This window comes from Drosophila santomea, chromosome 3R, assembly GCF_016746245.2.
Source record: "Drosophila santomea strain STO CAGO 1482 chromosome 3R, Prin_Dsan_1.1, whole genome shotgun sequence".
NCBI classification, from domain to species: Eukaryota; Metazoa; Arthropoda; class Insecta; order Diptera; family Drosophilidae; genus Drosophila; species Drosophila santomea.
Window position 1 is genome coordinate 5,395,836 of NC_053019.2, and position 23,305 is coordinate 5,419,140.

Genomic DNA, 23,305 nt, shown 5'->3' on the forward strand with positions numbered 1-23,305 from the left:
AACTACCTACCTTTAGGGCCCTAACGTTTTGCCATTTTTATGCAAATGTGCCGTATATATATGTATATTTCAGTTTGACCGAGTTCCGGGGTGCATGCCTAAATTGTTTTTCCTGCGAGTCCTCGAAACCCCTTGAAATCACAGGGAAAATTAAATTTACTTTGATTAATTAAGCCTACAAAATGAATCGCTATAAGGGCGGCACCGTTAAAGATCTTGCTTATCTTGTTAGCGTTAATAGCCAAACTTTGGGTGTAACAGTCGCCTTTATCTGCTCTCGTCCAATTTTATGGAGGCCGGAGGATGGTGGAGTGGGTTCTGAAACTTTAGCTGCAAGCTAATGCCTTTTATCAATTGATTTCCATCAAATAAAACACTTTCTTGCTGCGGAAAGTGAAGCAAATAAATTGGATTTCTCTGGGCGTGGGTGGGGTATTCTTTCGCAGAGTTGCTTAGTTAGGAAGAATATCCGTTCGGGGCATAAATTAGAGGGTTTATTCATTTGCCGTTGTCTATTTTATGTGGACGCATGAGGGAGCAATCAAATGGAATGTGTTGGAGTACATACCTGAATTTTAGCCACCTTTTTGGCCATGTTCCGCACTGTACTTTCACTCACTTTAGCTTTTAATTTAGTTAGCGGAAGTGCCTTGGGCAATTCTGCTTTTAATTTGGCCTTTGTAGCTGGCAGCTTGGCAGTTTCTTTATGCTGCAACTCTTTTATTGCACTCACCTCTTGCCCTTCTGCCTTTGGCGCGACTTTTGAGTACATCCGGTTAATTAAAACCATAGTTGTCCGTCTTCTTTGTAACACCCCGAGAAAGAAACTTAAAGACAATCGGACTTAAGGTTGCCGAATAAATAAAACTTCCTTTATTTGTAGCACACATAACGTTTAACTGGAGGAACGTATATTGTTATAGTATACGAGTATATGCATACGTTGGGTTGGTAGGCAAGGGTTCGTTTATTGCATTTAACATGTATTCAGGACACAGATATATCTCGGAATAATCTCCTCGGGCCAAGAGTACAACATTAACACTTTACTACTTTAGCACTGGGTTATGTTTTATTTGCGTTTAGCAACATTTGGTTTCTGCTTAGTGGTGACAACCAGATATCATTATTCATGTGGAAGTTAAAAGGTACAACTCTCAAGTGCCAGTGAAATCCTAGCTAGAGTACTCGTATATATACACATTTAGCACCGCCACTTGGCCATCCTAGGCTAGGAATATAAATCGATGCAGACTTCACCTGCTCTCTATGTACAATATACAATGGTTGGTTTACGGAGGCTGTTGCTCAAGGCCAGGCCAAACCCGCAGGAGGAGTGGTTGCTTTCTGTCCTTACTGCCTCCTTTCATGTCAAAGGATTGTCTCAGCTGTCGGTTAAGCTGCCTGAGTTCTACACTGAGGAAAATGGACTTTGGGAATTTAGAATAAATGCTTGACGAGGAATCAAGTCATTAGACATTTTTAAATTTCTTGGTCTTATTGGCATGATAAATGAAGGTACATTAAATTTGTCTTTAAAGTCAAATTTTGATGTGTATCCAGAGCATTGGGGTTACACATCCCGGGAGGCAAAATAATTATTAAAGGAATACTTTATATTGTTACAGCTTTTATCTAAACTAAGAAATATTTTGAATAGAAAACTAGTTTTGGAAAAAAGCCGTCTTAACCAACTGCCTTGGGCTTGTCGACTTTCCTCAGTGTAGCCATCTCAGCAGGCAAATCCTAGACCCTGGCATCGCTGTACTCGATGCGAACCACGCGCCTTGGTCGCTGCATTCCGGGCAAGGGTATCGCCACCGTTCCCGTTCCCGTTCCGCGCAGCGCCATTAGCTCCCGCGGCTACAACTGCGTCCGCTTTGGCGCGCCGCCTCCACCTGCAACTCCATTTCCACCGCCCACGGAGCAGGAGGTGGATGCGTCGCTGGTGGCCTCCACATAAGAGTAGCAGGCCGTCTCCATGACCAGTGGATGGCAAATCTCGTAGACGGGCACCTTGAGGCTTGTCTTGCGCAACCCGCCCAAGCTGCTTTGCGAGCTTGAGCTGGGCCCAAACGATCGTCACCTGGGGTCGTTGCTCATCTCGGAATGGTGCAGCTCACTCTCGTCCCCGAAACTGTGGGCCGCTGCACTAGGCGTTATACTGGGCGTTCGGGCCCGAATGCGAATGGCCGACATGTCGGATCCGCGGCGGGAGCTCTTTAGGGAGACGGACTGCCGGGAGCAGAAGCACCTGCAGATAATGCGCTTGAAGGCGAAGCGGAAGTCCTTGGAGAACAGGGCGTAGATCATGGGGTTGACGGCAGAGTTGCAGTAGCCAAGCCAAAAGAGCACCGAAAAGAGCAGCGGATCGACGCAGTCCTGGCAGAACGGCCGGATGATGTACATGGTGAAGAAGGGGCACCAGCAAAAGATGAACATGCCCACGATGATGGCCAGTGTCTTGGCGGCTTTGGTCTCCATGCGGAAGCGCTTCACCTGCGCCTTGATGTTGCGCCTGCCCATCTTTTTGTTGGCCGGACGCGAGTGTCCCGATCCTCCGGCTTCGCTGGTGTTGCTCTGCCGTCTGGCCAGCTCCGGCAGACCCTTCCCCACCTGCAGGTAACATGAGCTGGCCACGCCGTGCTGCTGCTGCCGGTAGAGTTGCGATTCTGTGGACTCCCGCCCATTGGTACCGTTGTAGTGGACGGCATACAGTGCGTTTCCCGATGGCCGCCGCTCGTGGCCCACATCCCCGTGCCCGTGCCCGGCAAGCTCGCTGATGTTTTCGCTGGAGGGGTAGGACACCGAGATCTTGATCTTGTCGTGGTGGTGCAGCCGCCTGGTGGCGTACTTCGACAGCCTCTCCGGGGAAGGGGTGCCTAGGGTGGTGGTGGTGCTCTGGGTGCTCCCGTTGCTGTGCATGGAGTCCTGCTGGTTGGATCCACGTCCTCGGTGGATGCGCAAAGTGAGGCGTTGCTCCTCGAAGCGCGACCCGATGCCCTTGGAACCTGGTCAAGGAAGAAGGCAAAGAACACATCAGTACAAGCAGAATTACATTTCGGTGGTGTTGTATATTGCCCCCCAATTTCGCTCCCCTTCTGGCAAACTTCTAGTGAATATCGCGCATACGCCCAGGTGCAAGCGCTTGGAATTCGATGCCTACTTCACGGCTTTTGGGCCACTGGAAAAGAGCTTGCCAGCCTGCCTGCACTTTGGCAAATTAAACGCGTAATTATGCAAATGTTGCGCCATAAACGCGACAAGCACTCGACGTTGTCGTAGTCCTCGTTTCGGTGTTCTTACCCCTCCCCCTCCACCAATCTGTTTATATGCTTGGCAAGGAGTGTAGTCGCCTTTAAGCCGCCTTCAAAGCGAACTTTATATCATTAACACAACCATTTGCATAATCCTCGCTTTCTTGCTTTCCCGCTCGCTCATCCGGTACATATGTTGACTGCCTCCGCCTTGCTTTGCATTTATTACTCATACGCACGTTTAACTGCTGAATACATTTTCATTACTCGGCTCCACTCAACCCGCGATGAGTAATGAATAATCGGCGCAATAATGCAATATTTCAGCCGGGCCATTACTGGCACTGTTGCGTCTCCGTTTGCGGCATTAAAAGCTGGATTATTGTCAAAGAAACACTCGAGGGCTTTAAGTCTGCTCCGAGTTTATGGACACTTGGATGGGCAGTAGACCATTCGGATTGGAGGCAGCCCACTTGAGTGGGACTGCCCGGCAAAGTCCCATTCAATTGGATTGCTATTAAAGCGGATTCGAAAATCCAGCAATGATTTAAACAACTTTAAGTGGAATGAGTCTAAATTCTCGCAAGTTTATGTTACTTCTTAAGAATTTAAATTTGCTGGCTGATGAGGATAGGTCTATGTATTTTACTTTAATGTAAAGGTGGGCAAGAAAGTTGCTAAGGTAGAAAAGTCAAGGCGTCCGAAAACTTAATTTTAAGTTTGAACATTTTCTAGGATTAAGGTGTTGCCGAACTCTTCTTATCTCTTTAATCACTCAATTAATGACATAATTCAGTCACGGGGAAAATGAAATGAAAATATATTCATTTTATTTATAGCTAGTTCGAAATGGGTCTTATATAACCTTCATCGAGGCCTATACATATCCCGAAAAGAAGAAACTAAGCAACTGGAAGGGTATATGATTGTCGGTTTAGCTAGGCTTGTTTTGTTGTACTTGTTTCATGCCACGGAATGTTGACCTTATGTCAACCAATATCTGTGAGTTGACCGTGGGTATTTCCCAATTTCTGTCTTCGTGGTCGACACTTGTTTTTATCTTTTGTGCTTACTCTGATTGGTTTTCGTTTCGTTTTGTTTTGTTCGATTTTACTTTTATTGAAAACGCAGCCGACTTACCCTGCTGCGATACACACATACATATACATTCAATATATAATATCTGGATTAACTTATGCGTATGAGTTGTCCGCAGCGACTAACACATGTACATACACATCGGAACTGAAAACAATGGTCTGCTTACGTCTAGTGTATGTATCTCATACTGCTGTATCTGATAGGTATAGTACTATATAGTTAAACGTAGCCTTAGGTCTAGGTAAATACATGAAAATTATTGCCATACAGTTACAACGTCGTTCAATGCGAATACTGACAGTTTTGAGAAGTGGGATGCACTGCGTCTGCCTCTGCGTCTGCCTCTGCGTCTGGCGGAGCTTACAAAAGTATCAAAAGAGCAAAATGCATTAGAGGACGCGTCCCTTGCAGAATCCTCCCCGGCGGATCCGCCGTCCCGATCCCGACACGGATGCGGAGCACTCCGCCTCCTGCGGCAGGGAGGAGCTCCTTTGCAGCGGACTCGGCTCATAGCTGCCGATTAGTCAGCTGAAGTCCACACCCTCGCCGTCATCCGAGCATCCGGATATGGTCTTGTGGAATGTGGCCGGTGCCATCAGGGCACGCGCCGCTATCATCTGGAAATTCTCCGACGCCCGGAAGCCGCTGCGGGTGCAAACGCATCGGCACACGATTCGCTTGAAGGCGATGCGAAACTCATGCGAGAAGAGGGCATAGATCATCGGATTGATAGCCGAGTTGCAGTAGCCGAGCCAGAAGAGCACCGAGAAGACTGTCGGCTGGATGCAGTGGTCGCAGAAGGCCCTGATCAGATACATTGTGAAGAAGGGCAGCCAGCACACGATGAAGCCGCCCACAATGATGGCCAGCGTCTTGGCCGCCTTAGTCTCCATTCTAAAGCGCTTCACCTGGAACTTGGCGCTACGCTTGCCTGCCCGCTTCTTGGCCGACAGCGATGTGGTCGAGAGTCCGGTCTCTAAGTCTCCGGGACCAGACGCAGCTGCGTCCAAATTAAAGGTGGTTTCGCCAATGTCGAAGAGGCTCGTCTTGAAGGAGGCCCGTCGTCCGTTGGCGCTGCTGATTACGGCGTAGTGTGGCGACGCCTGTGGCTGTTGTCCTGCGTCGAGGACGTTCTCGGAGGATGGAAAGGACACCTTGATGGCCACCTTCTCGTGTCGCTGGCGGCAGACGCGCATTGAAGTGGCCCGCTTGGGGGCACCTCCCTGAAGGTGATCCTCGGTGGAGGCACCCAGTCCCGAGGCCACGGCTCCACCGCCGCCTCCGTTGCTGTTCACGCTGAGAGTCGAGGACATTGAGTGCACCGAGAGAGGCGTGCGCTGGGGGGTGGAGCAAGGTCGTCCTCGGTGGATGCGCAATATAAGCTGGGACTCGTCCACTCGATTGTTGCCCGACTCGCGGGGACTGCCTGCAATTAGTGAGTGGTGCAATTTGCGGAGTTTGCATCGCGGTGACCTCTCATTGATTAATTTCGGTGGGTTTGGTGGTTTCTTTGGACAGAGTGGGAGTGTGAATGTGGACATGGATGTTGGACATTCAGCTTGTATTGTACATGGACATGTGGTTAAATGGACGGTTTGTGGCAGCTGTTCGAGGTGATTGAGTTAGATACAATCGGTTAAATAGATGCAAGATACATTTCTCCTTAAGTAAGGTCAAAATTTATTGACTGACACTTCACGAAGAGCGGTTTACTAACTACAAACTGTTACATTGAGATAGGTTTAATGGTGGTAAAAACTTACGACTAGTTGAGTATAATAAAATGTTGCTCTACTTTTGTAATTACAAAACATATTATTTATAGAGAGAAAAGGGACTCATTCCATTATAAAAATCTAGTTCAAGAAAACGCAGAAATATTGGAGGTTTTAAATGTTTTCGTTTTTTCGTTTGAATTCATCTATGACCAGGCATTGAACAGAGGACTTGGGTTTTGTGGATATTGATTACATCAGTTTCAAAATGCAAAATATTGTCGGTAATTAATTGATATTAAAAAGATGTTTAATTTATTTCGATTTAATTGTAGGTTCTGTTTTTTGTTTATATTTTTGAGTTTTTCACCCTATGGGAATGGCTTTATTAGCTTAATTATACCCGTTACTCGCAGAGTAAAAGGGTATACTAGATTCGTTGAAAAGTATGTAACAGGCAGAAGGAAGCGTTTCCGACCATATAAAGTATATATATTCTTGATCAGGATCAATAGCCGAGTCGATCTGGCCATGTCCGTCTGTCCGTCCGTCTGTCCGTCTGTCTGTCCGTCTGTCTGTCCGTATGAACGTCGAGATCTCAGGAACTACAAAAGCTAGAAAGTTGAGATTAAGCATACAGACTCCAGAGACATAGAAGCAGCGCAAGTTTGTCGATTCATGTTGCCACGCCCACTCTAACGCCCACAAACCGCCCAAAACTTCCACGCCCACACTTTTGAAAAATGTTTTGATATTTTTTCATTTTTGTATTGGTCTACGCACCCCGGACCACGGACCCCGCACCCCGGACCCCGCACACCGGACCCCGCACCCCGGACCCCGCACCCGGACCCCGCACACCGGACCCCGCACCCCGGACCCGCACCCCGGACCCCGCACCACGACCCGGACCCCGCACACCGACCCGACCCCCCCCCCCCCCCCCCCACCCCCCCCCCCCCCCCCCCACCCCGCACACCGGACCCCGCACACCGGACCCCCACCGACCCGCACACCGGACCCCGCACCCGGACCCGCACCCCCCGCACCCCCCGCACACGGACCCCGCACCCGGACCCGCACCCCGGACCACCACCCGGACCCCGCACACCGGACCCGAACACCGGACCCCGCACCCCGGACCCCGCACCCCGGACCACGGACCCCGCACCCCGGACCCGCACCCCGGACCCCGCACACCGGACCCCGCACACCGGACCCCGCACCACGGACCCCGCACACCGGACCCCGCACACCGGACCCCGCACCACGGACCCCGCACACCGGACCCCGCACACCGGACCCCGCACCCCGGACCCCGGACCCCGCACCACGGACCCCGCACACCGGACCCCGCACTCCGGACCAAGCACACCAGACCCAGCACACCGGACCCCGCACACCGGACCCCGCACACCGGACCACGCACCTCGGACCCCGCACCCCGGACCCCGGACCCCGCACACCGGACCCCGCACCCCGGACCCCGCACACAGGACCCCGCACACCGGACCCCGCACACCGGACCCCGCACACCGGACCCCGCACCCCGGACCCCGGACCCCGCACCCCGGACCCCGCACACCGGACCCCGCACCCCGGACCCCGCACCACGGACCCCGCACACCGGACCCCGCACACCGGACCCCGCACACCGGACCCCGCACCCGGACCCCGCACACCGGACCCCGACCCCGGACCCCGCACACCGGACCCCGCACACCGAACCCCGCACACCGGACCCCGCACCCCGGACCCCGCACCACGGACCCCGCACACAGGACCCCGCACACCGGACCCCGCACACAGGACCCCGCACACCGGACCCCGGACCCCGCACACCGGACCCCGCACACCGGACCGCGCACACAGGAGATTAAGCATACAGACTCCAGGGACATAGACGCAGCGCAAGTTTGTCGATTCATGTTGCCACGCCCACTCTAACGCCCACAAACCGCCCAAAACTGCCACGTCCACACTTTTGAAAAATGTTTCGATTTTTTTTCATTTTTTTATTAGTCTTGTAAATTTCTAACGATTTGCCAAAAAACTTTTTGCCACGCCCTCTCTAACGCCCACAAACCGCCTAAAGCAGCCACGCCCACACTTTTGAAAAATGTTTTGATATTTTTTCATTTTAGTATTAGTCTTGTAAATTTCTATCGATTTGCCAAAAAACTTTTTGCCACGCCCAATCTAACGCCTACAAAACCGCCAAAAACTGTATGTGCTGAAGACTCTCCTTCGCACTTCGAATAGCTGAGTAACGGGTATCAGATAGTCGGGGAACTCGACTATAGCGTTCTCTCTTGTTTTATTTATTATTTTATGTGGGATAGGTCGGAGGGGATGGTTGGCAGGTACATAAGGAGGACTGAAAATGGAACTAAAATGCCCTATTTACGCCATGGATATATAAGAAAGTCAAAAGGATACCTAAAGTCGATTTCCTCGACTATCAGATACTCGTTTTGCAGCTAATGGGCAATGAGAGGAAAAGTGAAAAGTTTATTAAGTGAAGAATCCGTAAATAAATGAAATAAAATAAAATTATTTTTTAAAAGTCTGGGCGTGGCAGTTTTTGACGGACCGACGGACATGGCCTAGTGATCCTTATCAAGAATATATATCTTTATAGGATGGAAAACGAATCTAGTATACCCTTTTAATCTACGAGTAAGGGGTATAGTAAAAAGAGGGAAAACAAAGGAATTTTTCAGTTGTCGATGGTTTTAAAATTTGCCCGACATAATATAGCAAAATAGCCCATTTGGTATTGGCAATCATATTCAAGTTGTGAACTGAATAAATATTAATTCAGAAACAGATACACGTGTACCCAGAGTTATCTTAATTTAATGCGAAGCATGCCGCATGTATATTTGCATAAACCATATTAAACCTATTGAGAGCAAGTTTGGCTGGCCTATAAATAAACGAAGTGGGTGAAAGGAAAATGTGTACAAACAAGAAACCCAGCATTTGCAGGATTCAGTAAATAAAAAGAGATACACTATTGATTTTTTCCCTCTTTGCCCATACATCTACAAAAAATAAAAGTTAAACAAACAATTTGTATACAAATATACCACCGAAATATCCTAATGTATGTAAATATGCTAGGATGTGCAGGCGCAATCCCGGCGAAAGCCTCAGGATGTTTCGCATCCTGCGGCGCTGCTGATTTAAATAAATGTATAACTTTCACCCGCCGCTAAGGATAATCCTTGCACATAAATGTACATTGAAATGCTTGGCCGCATTCTACAATATTCATTTCACTGAGCGCAGTAGTTTACGTCCGTTAAATCTGTATTTACAATTTACTTGCAATATTTGTAAGGGTCTTTGTATGTCCTTTAATTGAATGGCATTTAATAACAATTAAACGTCTGAGTGCCGCGGGATAATTACGCAGAATTGATTTGTCTGCGATCAGCTGTTATTATTTGCAAACTTGAATGATGTGAACATTGTCGCCAGCCTTTGACCTTTGGACGATGTCCTGGCCGGGACAGAAGACAAGTGGCTTTAAGTCAAGGCCCAGGACTCGGTTTAAGCTGAGCCTGACTGCCAGAAGCAGCTCGCACGAAAGTTGCCGGATCCTTTCCGTTTCGTTCTGCTCTTGACACGGGGCCAGGGTCACACTTCTGAAATTTCTAAGGCCTAACAATACCAGTGACCTCCTCCTCGTGGTCGACGCCGTGAACCTCGGCAAGTTTTGAACTTGAAACTTGATTACCTTCAAAAGCCACGAAAAACGAGAAAGGCGCGTGGGCCGGATAGCACACCTACCTCCAAAATAATAGAGAAAACCAGAACAAAAACCATCAGCACCACCCGCATTGTGTCACGGAGCAATTTCCGACGTTGCGCACGCACCGCCAAGGGGCCCATGTTCACATGTATACGACCAATGCTCAAAGTAATGGGAGTGGACGAACTGATGGAAAGTGCCTTAAAGGAATATTTTAAATTGAAATTTTAAATTGAAAAATGAATGAAAGGAAAACTAGAAGATATTGCACCCCTTATAGATCTTAGCGAAGTAATCACCAAATGGCCTAAAACATTTAACTTATAGTAAGACTTGCACGAAGAGCAGTAGGTAGGGTGTAAACAGTTTAACTGATTCAGAACTTGAATAAAATTGTATATCCTACGTTATCAAGCACAACTTTTAAATTAAGCAAATGTTCAAAATAAGGACAGCCATTTATTTTCTTGCGGTGTGTCCACATAAACTATAACGAGCTGACCCGCGCGTGGGTGTGTTGGTAAACAGCTCTCTTAAGCTGCCTGCGAGTGTGTGTGTATGTTTGTTTGCGAGGAGACAAAACATATATCAAGGCTGCCACACGACGATTCGCGCCAGTATTGGTGAGGCAAAGGGTGGGTGGGAGTGTCTGTGTGGGCTGCTGGCAAATCTGGGCTTTGTGCTCAAAATGGCGCCATCTAACGACACGACGCTGCCAAAACAATAACAACTGCCAAGGCAACGGGAGCCAAAATGTCGACAACAGCATTGGTCTTAAGCTGATGGCCCCAAAATGCACTATCCGCTTTCGTTTTTCAAATCGACTGAACTCCAATATGGCGGCAGTCAGCGCCCCAAAGTATGCAATCACTTTTAAAATGCAATTTCGTAGCATACATCCCAGAGCTGCAGGATTGGTGGGGCCCATAAATTAGCGGGGCGCATTGATTTCCAGCTACGAAGGTTGGTTATTGATTTTCCCACTGAAGTCAGTCGGTCGGTTGACTTAGTTACGGCAGATTATCAGCGAATGCGTGCTATGGATAGAATGGGACATAATATTTCCGAGAAATGTGCCCAATGAGCTGATCACGTGGAAGAAAGTGCGCTGTGGCCCTGGCCAAGTAATGGGCCACATATTAAAATAAACACCCAGTGCTAGTCTAATGTGGGCTGGGCTGCCGACTTCAAACAAAATCTGTTCCCGGGGATTATGGCCACCACAGTCTTTGGGGACCTGTGAGGCCCGAAACGACAAAAACCTAAGAAAATAGAAAATTGCATTGATGGGAAACAGAACATGCTAACATGGAAGTCTTATTATATTTTATTTTATCTTAGCCGGTGGGTCTCTTTCATGTCTCCCATTTTCTGGCTAAATCCAGTTCTTATTTAATCCTAGCATCCGTTTTATCTAAGCCGATTTCTTTGATGTGCTTCCTCAGCATTAATCGATTTCTTGTTTTTGCCCAACTCGGAATATAATGCTAATTATGATGCGTGACTTCTTATCTGAGCATGTGATTTATATAATGCTGTGATTATTTTAAAGGTATGGGACATGTGCAGGACGTTGATTCCGGGGCTAAGGGATTGTTGAAACTTTAATGGAGATATGTAATTTTATAATTTTATAATTTTATGATTGGCAAGGCCAATTGGGTACTTTGGGTTCATAGCGGAATATTCACAATTTAAAGTTGGAGCGCTTGTTAATCATACGCATCTATATGTTCACTTAGTTGGGTAACTAGGCTAATTAATATTTATGAGTGGGGACTTTACGGTACTAAGTTATTATCACATTCATTTGAATATAGTTAGGGGGACTTAAATTACAAGGAATTTAATTTACTCCGTGCTTTACAGACATTTGTTTATTCAAAATTAATTTTTCTCTCATTGCTTACATAAAAATAAGAACTGTATTTTCAATTGGTTTTAAGGGTTTGACTTTGTAATGCCTGGGCTTTCACTAAGAGTGTATGCATATGTATTCTTATAAATTTTCTCATTTACAGGTTATTTATCATGTTTATTTATGTGCAAAACACAAAAACAAAATGCCGACATATGTATCTATGTATATATAAATGTTTGAGTGTGTGCGTGAAGTTATTTATGAATGTAAATTTAGTGGTACTCTTTTTGCGCCATCGACTTATACAGTTCCTCCGTGTAAGTTGTTATATACTCCCCGACAATTTATGCTCTTCAGGGGCGGTTATTCAGGGGGACGGGGACAAGGTCGAGTGAGTGGTTCTGTGGGGGTGTATGGAATGCTCAGTGGGTGAGTCTGTACACTTTTCGGTAGGATAACCAAAATAAAACGGGACAAACGGGACGTCACACTATTGACTACACGTCGAGAGATTTTAAACTGTTTAGCAATCGATATTAAAGCTTGAATAAAAGGAACTAGCTACGTGATTACGTTACTTATTTGGTAAGTAAACAAATATATTTATATATATATATAGAGAGAGAGAGAGATGAGTATTAAAACCAAACTGTTAGCTACGCACACGTTAAACCAAACTGAGGGTGACAAGGCTCAAACAATTCGTGTCCAAATGAGCTGGTGGTTGTGGTTGCTGGGTCAGTTATCTACGGAAGTGACTTACCTTTGGTGGTCTTAAAGCCCTGGTTGATGGCCCTCGTGGTTCTCACGGCAGCTCGGTAGATGCGCCAGTAGAAGAAGAGCATCACGAACATGGGTATGTAGAAGGATCCCAGGGCGGAGTACAGGACATAACCCCGATCGTTGGTCAGCTCGCACTTCCACGGACAGCTGCCTGAAATTGTCTGTGGTCTGTTCTGCGGCGGTGCGTTCAGCAGATCGAGGTCCATTTCCGTTTCCGTGGTGCTTGCACTGGAACTTGTCGTCGTGCTGGTTGTGGTTGCTGGAGTACTAGTCGAGCCCATGGCCGCAATCCGAATCTCCCCGGATCCATCGATGGGGGCGAAATCGGGATCGTAGGGATTGTAGGCGTTGCCATTGCCGACATGCGGCGGGAAGGGAGGCAAAGAGGCCTCGCCCTGGTCCTTAATGCTATCTAACCCTAGTTGACCATCCTCCGAGCTTGACATCGTGGTGGTGTAGTAAAGCGTATAGTTTCCCTTTGGATAGGTCGGCTGTATAACCGCCTGGAATGAAGTAGAGCAGAGTACGAGTATAAAGATATGGGATCATCAGATGACACTTGATATTTGGAGGAGCACATTAAAATTCCACCCTCGTCCTGGCACCCTCTTCACGGCGCCAAGAAGCCAATAAAAATGCACCTTAAAGCGGGTTATATTGCCAGAGATATTCGCCGACGTGTTGCGCATAAATATTACTCGAGGCTAAAGGTGGCGTTAACAAAAAGCCAACAGACCGGCGAAATAAATGCCGCGAGCTGTATGTGAGAACATGTTGGGCCATCAGAGAATCAGGGCATGTTGCCCAACCCCTCGCATCCTGACTATAGCGCCGTAATAATAATCGATGCCTACAGCCTCGACTCGCTTTCCCATGGCAGCGGGCTGAATGCCAGCCATTCAAACGTGGCCCATTCAACTGCACTCAGCAACTGCAGTTGTGAATCACATCGAATTGAATTGAATTCAGTTGAGTTGAATGGAATGTCCTTCGAAAGGATACATTTTCGCATGTGCAGCTATGGGGGGAAGCCATCACTTCATCGGCACCTTGCTGCAAACCGGATTTATATGTTTGGCTGGGCAAATATAACCGATAGTACAAGACAGGACCACCATAAACTGAAGCAGGGCCAAAAGGCGAGTATTCATGTATCCTGCCTGATCTGATTACCCAGTGACTGGGGTGTCCGTAAATTGTGCTCCCGGCTTGTTGGCAATTTCGTTGCGGCATGTGTAACACATCATTATCAGTGTCGTTGCGTAAGAATAATGTCAAATAATGTCCCCAGCAAATGGAACGAAATTAGAAGTAGGTCCCTTTCTCCGAAAGGACGAAACTCGTGTCTCGTTTTACGGTAATTTTGGCACAAATGAGCCGGATTGCAGTCTTCAGCACCAGCCAGTGTCGCTTCCATTGTCGATGTGGTTGAGAAACCACTGCTGCCAACCCCAAAATGGTGTCACTGACAGAATGGCCCTCAGTTTCGGGGCTCTGGAAACAACTTTTGGCAGTCGGTCGCCTGCCTGCCTGTATTTTGTTCTTTATGAGGCTGACTTGAGCGTGCTAAAAACAGTTTACCGACTTTCAATTTTGCCGGCCCGTTCGGCTTTAACGTTGGCAGAGACAAACCGCGTTTCCCATTTACCCCGTTAATTTATCGCATTGGGTCATTTGTGGGTCAGTTGCCGCCACCAACTTACCTTCTGATCCTTCCAGCCGACTAGCGGCGGAAAGCAAATAAAAAATGAGAGTACCCAAATGCCGGCGATTAAGGACTTGGCCTTCTTCGTGGACATAATGCTTGGGTAGGTGACGGGTCGCGTGACCGCCACATAGCGATCCAGAGATATGGCACACAGATTAAGGATCGATGCCGTGCACATCCACACATCGACAGCCAGCCAAATGCGGCACCAGAGATCGCCGAATATCCAAACCTAAGGATTAAAAATAGTTCGATGCTTAAATGAAATGGAATTTCTAATGTAATTTTGTTTTATAATAAAGTGCATAATCTTTCATGTATGGGAACTCTCCACTCTAACGCCCACAATTATGAAAAGTGTATTGAACTATTATGATTTTAGTAATTTCCTTTTCAATTATTATTATTTCAACATTCTCAAAAAATTTCAATATATGTAATCTCATCATTATCGAATCATACTTCATTTTATTTGTATATAAGCATTTAATATAATTTTCTATTTTGACTATGAATTAACGGCCAATTATCCAATATAAATGCATTTCTGAATTTTAATAAATTTTTACTGTAGTTAAAGCAAAAGTTGGTTTGAAACCCCAAAACTTGGTGCCCTTTCAAAATCTGGATAGTTCGCTGAAATTAAACTATTGGGACTTACCTTGAAAACCTCCCAGGTGGCTGAGAAGGGTAGCACGGCCAAACCCACCAGAAGGTCGGCCACAGCCAGGTTGACAATGAAGAAGTTCGTTACACTCCTCAACTTATTCGAACAGAAGACGGCGGCAATCACGAGGCAGTTGCCACCGATGACCAGAACGTTGATGAACTCGAGTACGGCCAGGGAGATCAGATTGGCTGGTTCCGTCCATTTCACAGATTTGATGAGATCCTCGCACTCTGTTTCATTCATGGCGGTACTTTTGAGATGGGTGTGTATCTGAGTTCACCACCTGCAACAGACAACCACAGGCAACACAGGGAAATTTTAGAAAAAAAAAGATACACAAATCATTTGACTGGCCGCCTAATTGCTGACACAACCTGACCTCGCGTGCCTAATTAATTTATGAAAAGGCTGGTCTATTAATAGTCCAAAAAGGAATGGAGCAGTCGTTAAACAAGGAAACCCAAATGAAATATAAATGTGCGTGGGTTAGACATGACCAGAAGGCATTACTCTATTTTGGGATCAATGTGAACTTGTCCACACTTGCAAATAGCTTGACAATAATTGGAAATTAAAAATTGGAAAATAACACAAAACTTTAGCTATAGCCTTGAAACTAAATGTAAGCGTTTATTTTGTATTTTCTATATAAATACAACATATTTTTGTAAATGAAAGAGGTAAAGTGAAATCCCTTTAAATACACTTTGTTGAATACGTATCACTACAAGGATAAGAGAAATCGCCCCCAGCCATAAATGTAAAAATAGGGCAATTAGAGGCAGAAGTGAACAAAAAGATGGCAAGAACGAGAAGGAGGGACTGAAAAATAAAAGAGGATGTGCCGCAATGCCGGTGGCGTATTTGCTTAATTGTTTTGTAAGACAACATAAGCCCAACCTTTAGGTCTTATCCGATGCTGACCTGCGCCAATGATGTAAAATTGAATACTGACAGATACATATATAATACTGAACGGCAATTTTATATATATTTTGAATTGGCGGGGTGAAGCCGTATACACCTTGCTCACTTGGTATTCAGCTGCAGTTGCACATTGCAATTTAATTGCCGTAATTAATTACGGTCGTTAGTAATGTGTTCGTGTGCGTGAGTGTGCGTTGGGTGAAATCTGTGAATGAATTTGCAGCCGAATTGGCATTGTCAGCACATTTTCATTATGGAGGGACTGAATGAAGGGATGCACACTCAAATAGCTGATAATGCCCGATAAATTATAAAATCAGCTAAACAAGCAATCAATTGCCATAAAGCGAGCTCATTGCCGCATTCCATATTGGCGCATGATTTGGGTGCCAATCAATAATTGAAATTATTTTTGACTTTAATGTTTCGGACGACTACCAGGCACGCACCCAAAATGCGAGGAAGGCTCCCTAGGTCGATTTTGGGGCCGGCAGGTAATTCCTGGGTTTCACAGCACGCAACAAATCGATTAAAGTACACATTTGCCTGAGGCTAATCCACTTTATGGAGCGAGGCACATTGCTACCAATTGTGTGAGTTTGGCGAGTTCCCCACGGGCCACTCGGACATGTGCTAAAGAACACCTGTTTTGGTCGGCTTAATATTTTGTAAATGGTTTTAATAATGCAGATTCGAGCCCAAGTAGAAAGTAGAAAGAAGGCAAGCCTGCACAAAGCTAAAGCCGAGTGCCATGGGAACCTGTTCACCGCCCAAATGTTCCAATCAAGCGAACTAAATCAAACAATATCGATTGCAAGCAATACTCGGCAAATCATTGTTTACGGGCTAGGTTCAAGGTAGTGCCAACCTTTGTTGGCGACGATGGGTTAATGTAAGTTAGCCCACATTGTGCAGAAGCCATGGGATATTCCGCAGTATTGCCAATCCGGGGCAAGAAATGCGTGTACGAGGCCCGCATAAATTACTCACATGACAAACAAAATGCACAGGCCAAAGAGGAACACGCCTGGCGAACATTGTTGCCAGTTGGAAATTTTAAAAGCATTTTGGCAAGGGGACGTGGCAGGAAGGCCTCCCTGAAACTCGGCAGTTGATGGCATTTTCTTGGCGCACAAAATTTGCATGTGGAAATTCGCTTTGTGGCAGCTAATAAGAAGAAATGCCCAAATTGAGTTGCACGCCGAAATTTGCCAACATTAAATTGCCGCGCGTAATAAATAATTGGCATTAAACCGAGTTGTAAAAGCTTTTCACTCACGCGGCGTGTACGCATTCCCTTTTTTCCATATACCCTTCAAAAGTGAGTTGCTTTGAAAATGTAATAACAAGCTACAAAAGGCTGTTAATTTGAAAGCTTTACCGGATTATTGATGTAATAAACTAAAGAAATAATATATTAAATAATGATTAAACAATTATTAAACAAAGAATAAGCCACGTTTGAAAGAGTATCAACCGATTCAACCTGCTGATGCACTCTGCATTTTTTGTTCCATTACGCATACGCCTAGTTGACGATGACATAAAGAGGGAAATATTAATGAGTTCAGGGGTGGCGTTTTGAAGCAAATTAAATTTAATTACCGCAGCATTAAAAGTTAGCAGAGTTCTTTATACGAAATTTAACTGTCAAAAGGCGTAAACAAAGTATAATCACATTTTCCATGAATCATCATTCATACTTATTCATATATACGTACTTTTTCCCATTAATTTCCTGCAAAAGACTCACTTTTAAGCACACAACAACAATTAATGTTTATTTATTCTTAATAAGTTGCACATCTCCGTAAGGATTTCTCAGTATATGTTGTTTTAACACATTCCAATTTAATTGCTTTCTTATACAAACATTTCGGTTGATAAAAGTAAAATAGCTTGAAATCTTTTGATCTGAACTTCTTCGTGACATGAACTTTCCCCTTAAAAATTTAATTGTCGCGTTGGAGTAGTCGAATATTTTTTCTCCTACTTTCATAACTTTAATAATAGCCATCTTTTCCTCAACAATCAAATGGTAATGTTTATTCACGGAAACACAATGGAGACAGTGTTTCTGACTAGTTTTATGTATGCAAATGAAGCATAAAATTCCATTATCGCAATGTAAATATTAAATTACTGTCACAATGACCCGGAAAGAGGTGAATTTGTATAAAAGTACTTTTCTTTCTAGGAAGAGGAGGTAAAACCCTGAATTCAATTTGCGTGCCAAAGCTGGAGAGAAAATTAAATGCCGGAGCAAAAAAAAATAAAACCACTAGAGAAATTGCATCAAATCAGATTTCTGAAAAGTTGGCAGGGAAATAAATTGAAAGGTGCATTGCAACAAGTTGATTAGGTCATAGCACTGTTTGATTCGAATGTTGTCCGTTTATGTTTAAGTAAGTTTATTTGATAAGTCAAAATGAACCAAATGATATGGAATATTTCAATTTTACTTGTTTGCATTAAATTGATTTTAAAATAAGTCCATTAGCCGGATAAACCAATTGGACTAACAAACCGCGACATTTGTGGCGTAAAATCAAGTTGGCGCCAATTAGCTAGTCGCGTAGTTTCGGCCGCTAAATGAGCTAAATGAGAATTAAAACGCGAAATTCGCAACAATTTGCAGTTACCACATAACCGGAAACCGGATTGCAAATTCCGGAAACTGGACCATTGCACACAGCCGCAAAAGCAGCCCCCAATAACGGAGATAAAACCATTTTGCGGCTTGCTGATTTCTGCCAACTGCAATTGCCCGACGACAGCTCCCGCAGAAACTTTTAATTTAATTCTGATAATTGCGCGCGAATGGCTCTCAGAAATTAGAGGGGCACCCCCAAGCCCTTCATTGGGCCAAATGGAGGCAGTCTGGCAGTCGGGCCTGAACTTTAACATTCGAAACTATCACGGCAAGCTGGCTTTAGCCCTAGGCGCTGAAAATCCCTTGTGCGAATACAATTACGTAGTTGAAAATCAAATGCAAATGACAGGCCTAAGCCTCTCGATGTGTTCGCTGGCTTTCTTCGAACGCCGAGATCTGAGCATAAGCTCAAGTGATATCTGGAGAGGTGCTGTCAGGAAGATGTCCTTGGAGCTCTAGCTGGGGTGTTTTGAAAACCTGATTTATTGTGCGAATTACTTGAAGTAATTAAAATTTAATTAATGGCCCGCCTGGATGATAATGTTAAGTAGTTGGGCCATTAGCTGAGACCCTGCTTTTTCACTTCGTCCACCGTTTACGAGCGAATGTTCACGTAGCTTTACGAACATCTGCCGGAGACACATAAAAGTGTCCCCCAACTTGGGGATACATCGCGGCACATATATATTCATCCGATTTATTGCCGCTCATTTGGACAACGGTATGTAACTGCAGTAGCAGCTACGCAAACAGACAAACAAGATAATCAATGTCGGACGCACACACATCATCGTGTCAGAGTTGATTGCAACATTCATGTGGACATGGGTGTGGGTGAGGCTGAGGGAGTTCCTCGGGCTGTGGGTGTGGCAGGATGGGCTCAAATTCGCCATTCCGCTTGCTGTCGGCGAAATGTGCAACTGACAGCTGCTGAGCAGCTGCTGCAACAACTCAGCTACAGCTATGGCCACACAACTAGGACGTGCCTACGACTACTGTCAAATGTTCTTTTGCAAGGAGCATATGTATGTATACGTGCCGCATACTCCTACTACAACTTCTACTTCTTGATGAGGCGCAGAGGGGCGTGGCAGGACGTGCGTGCCACTTTGCCACAACAGCAAGAAGCAACGGAAATAATAACAGGAAATGTTGCCAACTAAATTTTTAACACAGCAAAAGTTCTACGAGCAGCTTTGGGTAAATAGAGTCGCTGGCAAATTGTTTGATTGATTGCTGTTTGTGCAAGATGTCAGGGAAATCAAGATACGAAATGGAAAACGAGTCCGGACCTTAAAAGCGAGTCCTCGAATTTGCATAAAAGAAAAAAGCTCTTGAAATGCTTCACTTTTCTATAAATAAAAGGCGACTTTTGTATCTAAACTAAATATAAAATGTTGGCAACAATTTACTAACCGTCAAAAGAACCTTAGTAACCAGCCTCAATTTTTTGATTGAAAAAAGCATTTTATTTTGATTAGGAATACAACTTTCCGAGTACCTAAAAAACTCACAATTATGGTCAGCTTTTTCAAATCTTAAATGTAATCACACTAAGACTTGACACCCTATGTAAACTCCCTCAACGAAAGTTTATTTACTCACCAATATCAGCAGTTCGTTGGGTAGTTGTGACCATGAATTACAGAGCTGTTGCTTTATGGCCATGTTGTTGATGTGGCTGGCGATGTCGAAGCTGCGGTTGTTCCTGGCAACCGGTGGCCACTGCCGCTGATGATGGCCGTGTTTTGGACCAAAAGCGGTCCCTTTGCCGATGCCGATGCCGATGCGGTCGCTTTAGTGGATTCCTGTGTGTCTCGTGGGCCCCGGCACCCGCAGGTTGTCTCCATGCAGAACAACTGCGTTCCGGGGTGACAGTGTCAGTAGGTGCGCCTAATAGTCGAATCGTGGAGTGCCTTGTCGGTGCTTACACTATTGTTTACACGACCCGCGGTTTACATTCCAAACAAGTGCGATAGCAACATTTTGATGGCAGTTATTTGCGAGTTCCGCAGGATAATGCACATGAGCTACAGGAAATAGCTGCAACAAAAGTATGCAAAACAGTTGTTATCAGTCACACGGCGTATGCGCAATGTCTGGTTCAACAAGTCAACACTAAATGCCAGTTGTTGACTGTGTGAGCTTAGAAAGTTATCAAAAGCAATTTGGAACTGTCAATTGCTTTATGTGCTCAGAGATTAAAATCGGCAGATGGTTTAAATCTGTAAAAGGACTTTAGATTATGATAAGTCTACATGCCACTTAGGTGGCAATCAATAAATCCAATCGCTTTTCTCGGCATATAGCTGGGGGTAACAAAAGCTATCTGAATTTACTGATTGCCTGACAAGAAACTTTTGCAAGTGACTTTGCAGCAGCCGTAAAACTTTACAGGACCTGCATTCCGTCGAAAAGTTATGCGGAAAATAAATAAAGAAGTAAGTTGTTCAACAGAAACTGACAAGTAACTTAATTTTGATTGACTGAGCCTGTTCAATTTCTGTTGAATGCATTTTCTCCTTTGTTAATCCTTAAAGCCTTTTCCGCTTCCTCGCCCCGATTAATTTCTCCAGTTCGCTGGAATTCCTTCCACTTTTGCACTTTTCCCCGGAATATATTCAGTTTCTCCCATTTCACACGCTGTCAACTTGGCAGAGAAATTTCCAGATGCTCTTTTCCTTGGTTCCGAAAATTAAATGTCAAACTTCGTTGCGGCAACTGTGAAAAGATGAGAAATTGCATTTTCGCAGGTAATTTGCATTTGCTGGCCATCTTTCGCTTTTCCGTGCCAAACTTCCCGTCCACGCACAAACAAAAGACACGAACCCGGTCGGAAAAATGACAAAAACAAGAATAAAGTCGACAGGTAATCAATGTTTAATATCTTTAGCGTGTTCCTTGACCATGGCGACAGAACCAAACCAAACCAAACCAAACCAAACCAAACCAAACCAAACCAAACCAAACCGAATACGAGTCGAACTGAAAGAAACGGCTGTCAGCAATGTAAACATTGAATAAGTCATGGGTCGCTCCTAGCGCCTTTGCGCATATTTAATGGACTCATTTTACCGAGACCACGTTCCCGAAATACCCCCAGTCATGCTGGTCAAGCAGTTATATCAGGATATAGTGCCGAATGCGTCACTTAAAGGCCGCGAAGGTCAAATCATTGTCAGGGCTAGGACTTCGCCAGAAGACCGCTAATAACCATAATTTGGTCCTAATGACATTCGGCATTCGGTGCTTCTTTAAGGCCTGTCCAACACCCCTGGCGCTTGCCACACCCCGGACCATCCGCAGTGGACACATATAAATAAATAAATATTCATATTGGCCTTACGACCGTCCGGCACGACATAATCGATTCATTTTAAAACCTCGCTTCGCCTTCACATTAAACGGCGAAAATGTATGCAAATTTAACAGGCTGATCTCATTAATGGTCGTTTATGCTAGTGTTCCCTGAATCGAATTAACCCACCGGGTTTTGACTGGAAACGTGCATCAGACTCGAAATGGTTATGTGCCATGTCATGTGCAGGCTCCTTTGTGTCCTTAGCCGGAAAACGAACGAGTTCCACCGAAGCTGTGCGTTGCATACACGATTCAGTGGTCTGGTGAACTAATTAGACGACTGACGAAAACGTTGGGAAAAGTGGCTTATGAGCAAATAGACATAAAAGGGTTAATTTGCTGCTTATGGAGCGAAGTGGATTTGTGTGCAGAGAATAAGTAAAGGGGATTCCCGGAAGTAAAGGTGGAAAATAAATCCCATTAGCCTGGGCAAACACCACCCAATCCAAGGGCATAAATAATACGAACTGCCAGACAGAATAAATCACGTAAGGAATCATTAGATACGAATTTAATATGGCCATACCTTTGAATAGGCTAGTAATATAATAATGGCTTCAAGTGGTTATGATTGTTCAGCGCGATAACAATGCCCTAGATGGTCGCGAGGAAAAGGCAAATAAAACATTAAGAACAAGCCACCATTTCATACGTCATCTAGTTGAGGTGACCAAGTATGCTGAGTTGCCAGGTGCGACAGGGCGAAATCACTCGACTGCAAAGAGATTGAGATTCAGGGCTAGTTAAGTGTCATTACATTTGCCTTTGCCTCGCATTTTCTCTCTGTCAAAAGTTATTTGTTTGTTTGCTTTTCTCACCTTAGCTGTTTATTGTACTGCTGCTAAGGGAAAGTGGGCAATATATCAGCCAATTGCTGGAATGTGATTAACTGTATGCCAACGACATGTTTACTTTATGCTGCGTTTGTTCTTGTTAAATAGGATTATTCCAAACACAGCAGGAGTACTTATTAACAAATTTATTTCTGGCCACCTAAGTCAATGAAAAACATTTGGGCAATAAAGACATTTTCAGGTATAATAACCAACTAATCATTGAACAATTTCTTATTTAGTTTTACTTGTGACAAAAGACAAGCAAAATTGTATACAATTATTTGGTACCCATGTTTAATAAAGAGCAATTAAAGGGAAAGCAGGAAGGGCTTTCAAAAATGTATGTAAGCGATATTAACAAAGCGAACAGGTAATTTTTATAAAGTATGGAAGAAAAATATAAAGCACTTACAACCCAATTTTTAAATGTTTTTTCAAAATTTTACTATTCTGTTTTATTGTTTAGCGAACACATTTTAAAGATTTTAGTAGCACATTCGTGTTGGAGTAGTTAATGGCATTCATGCTCATTGCCGTCCTAAATGTACACAAGCACACCCACTCACATGCAGCTCGACTAACAAAGGGTTTTATGTGCCATGCACAACGAAATATAAAAATTTACACTAAGCCAAGCCCTGTTGTTCCCAGTTTCCATGTGCAGACCCATCCTC

The 23,305-nt window shown here is 45.0% G+C and overlaps 1 protein-coding gene and 1 long non-coding RNA gene across 3 annotated transcripts in view; one reads left to right on the forward strand and one right to left on the reverse strand.

Moving 5' to 3' along the window:
* Positions 1-844: 844 nt before the first annotated feature.
* Positions 845-23,305, reverse strand: part of LOC120451747 (octopamine receptor Oamb) — a 28,019-nt gene continuing 5,558 nt past the window's right edge. Inside the window, exons 3-7 of one of the 2 annotated variants that reach the window (XM_044006305.1) lie at positions 20,041-20,478; positions 14,847-15,138; positions 14,181-14,417; positions 12,458-12,980; positions 845-3,011 (exon numbers count right to left, since the gene is read on the reverse strand). In XM_044006305.1, the coding sequence (XP_043862240.1) occupies positions 2,083-3,011; positions 12,458-12,980; positions 14,181-14,417; positions 14,847-15,098 (1,941 nt within the window). In that variant the 5' untranslated portion in view covers positions 15,099-15,138; positions 20,041-20,478 and the 3' untranslated portion in view covers positions 845-2,082. The other variant, XM_044006306.1, reaches the window with a different exon arrangement.
* LOC120451748 lies at positions 17,622-19,544 on the forward strand. The gene is made up of 3 exons (XR_005616407.2): positions 17,622-17,909; positions 17,980-18,187; positions 18,275-19,544. It is a non-coding gene; the product is annotated as an uncharacterized LOC120451748 (long non-coding RNA).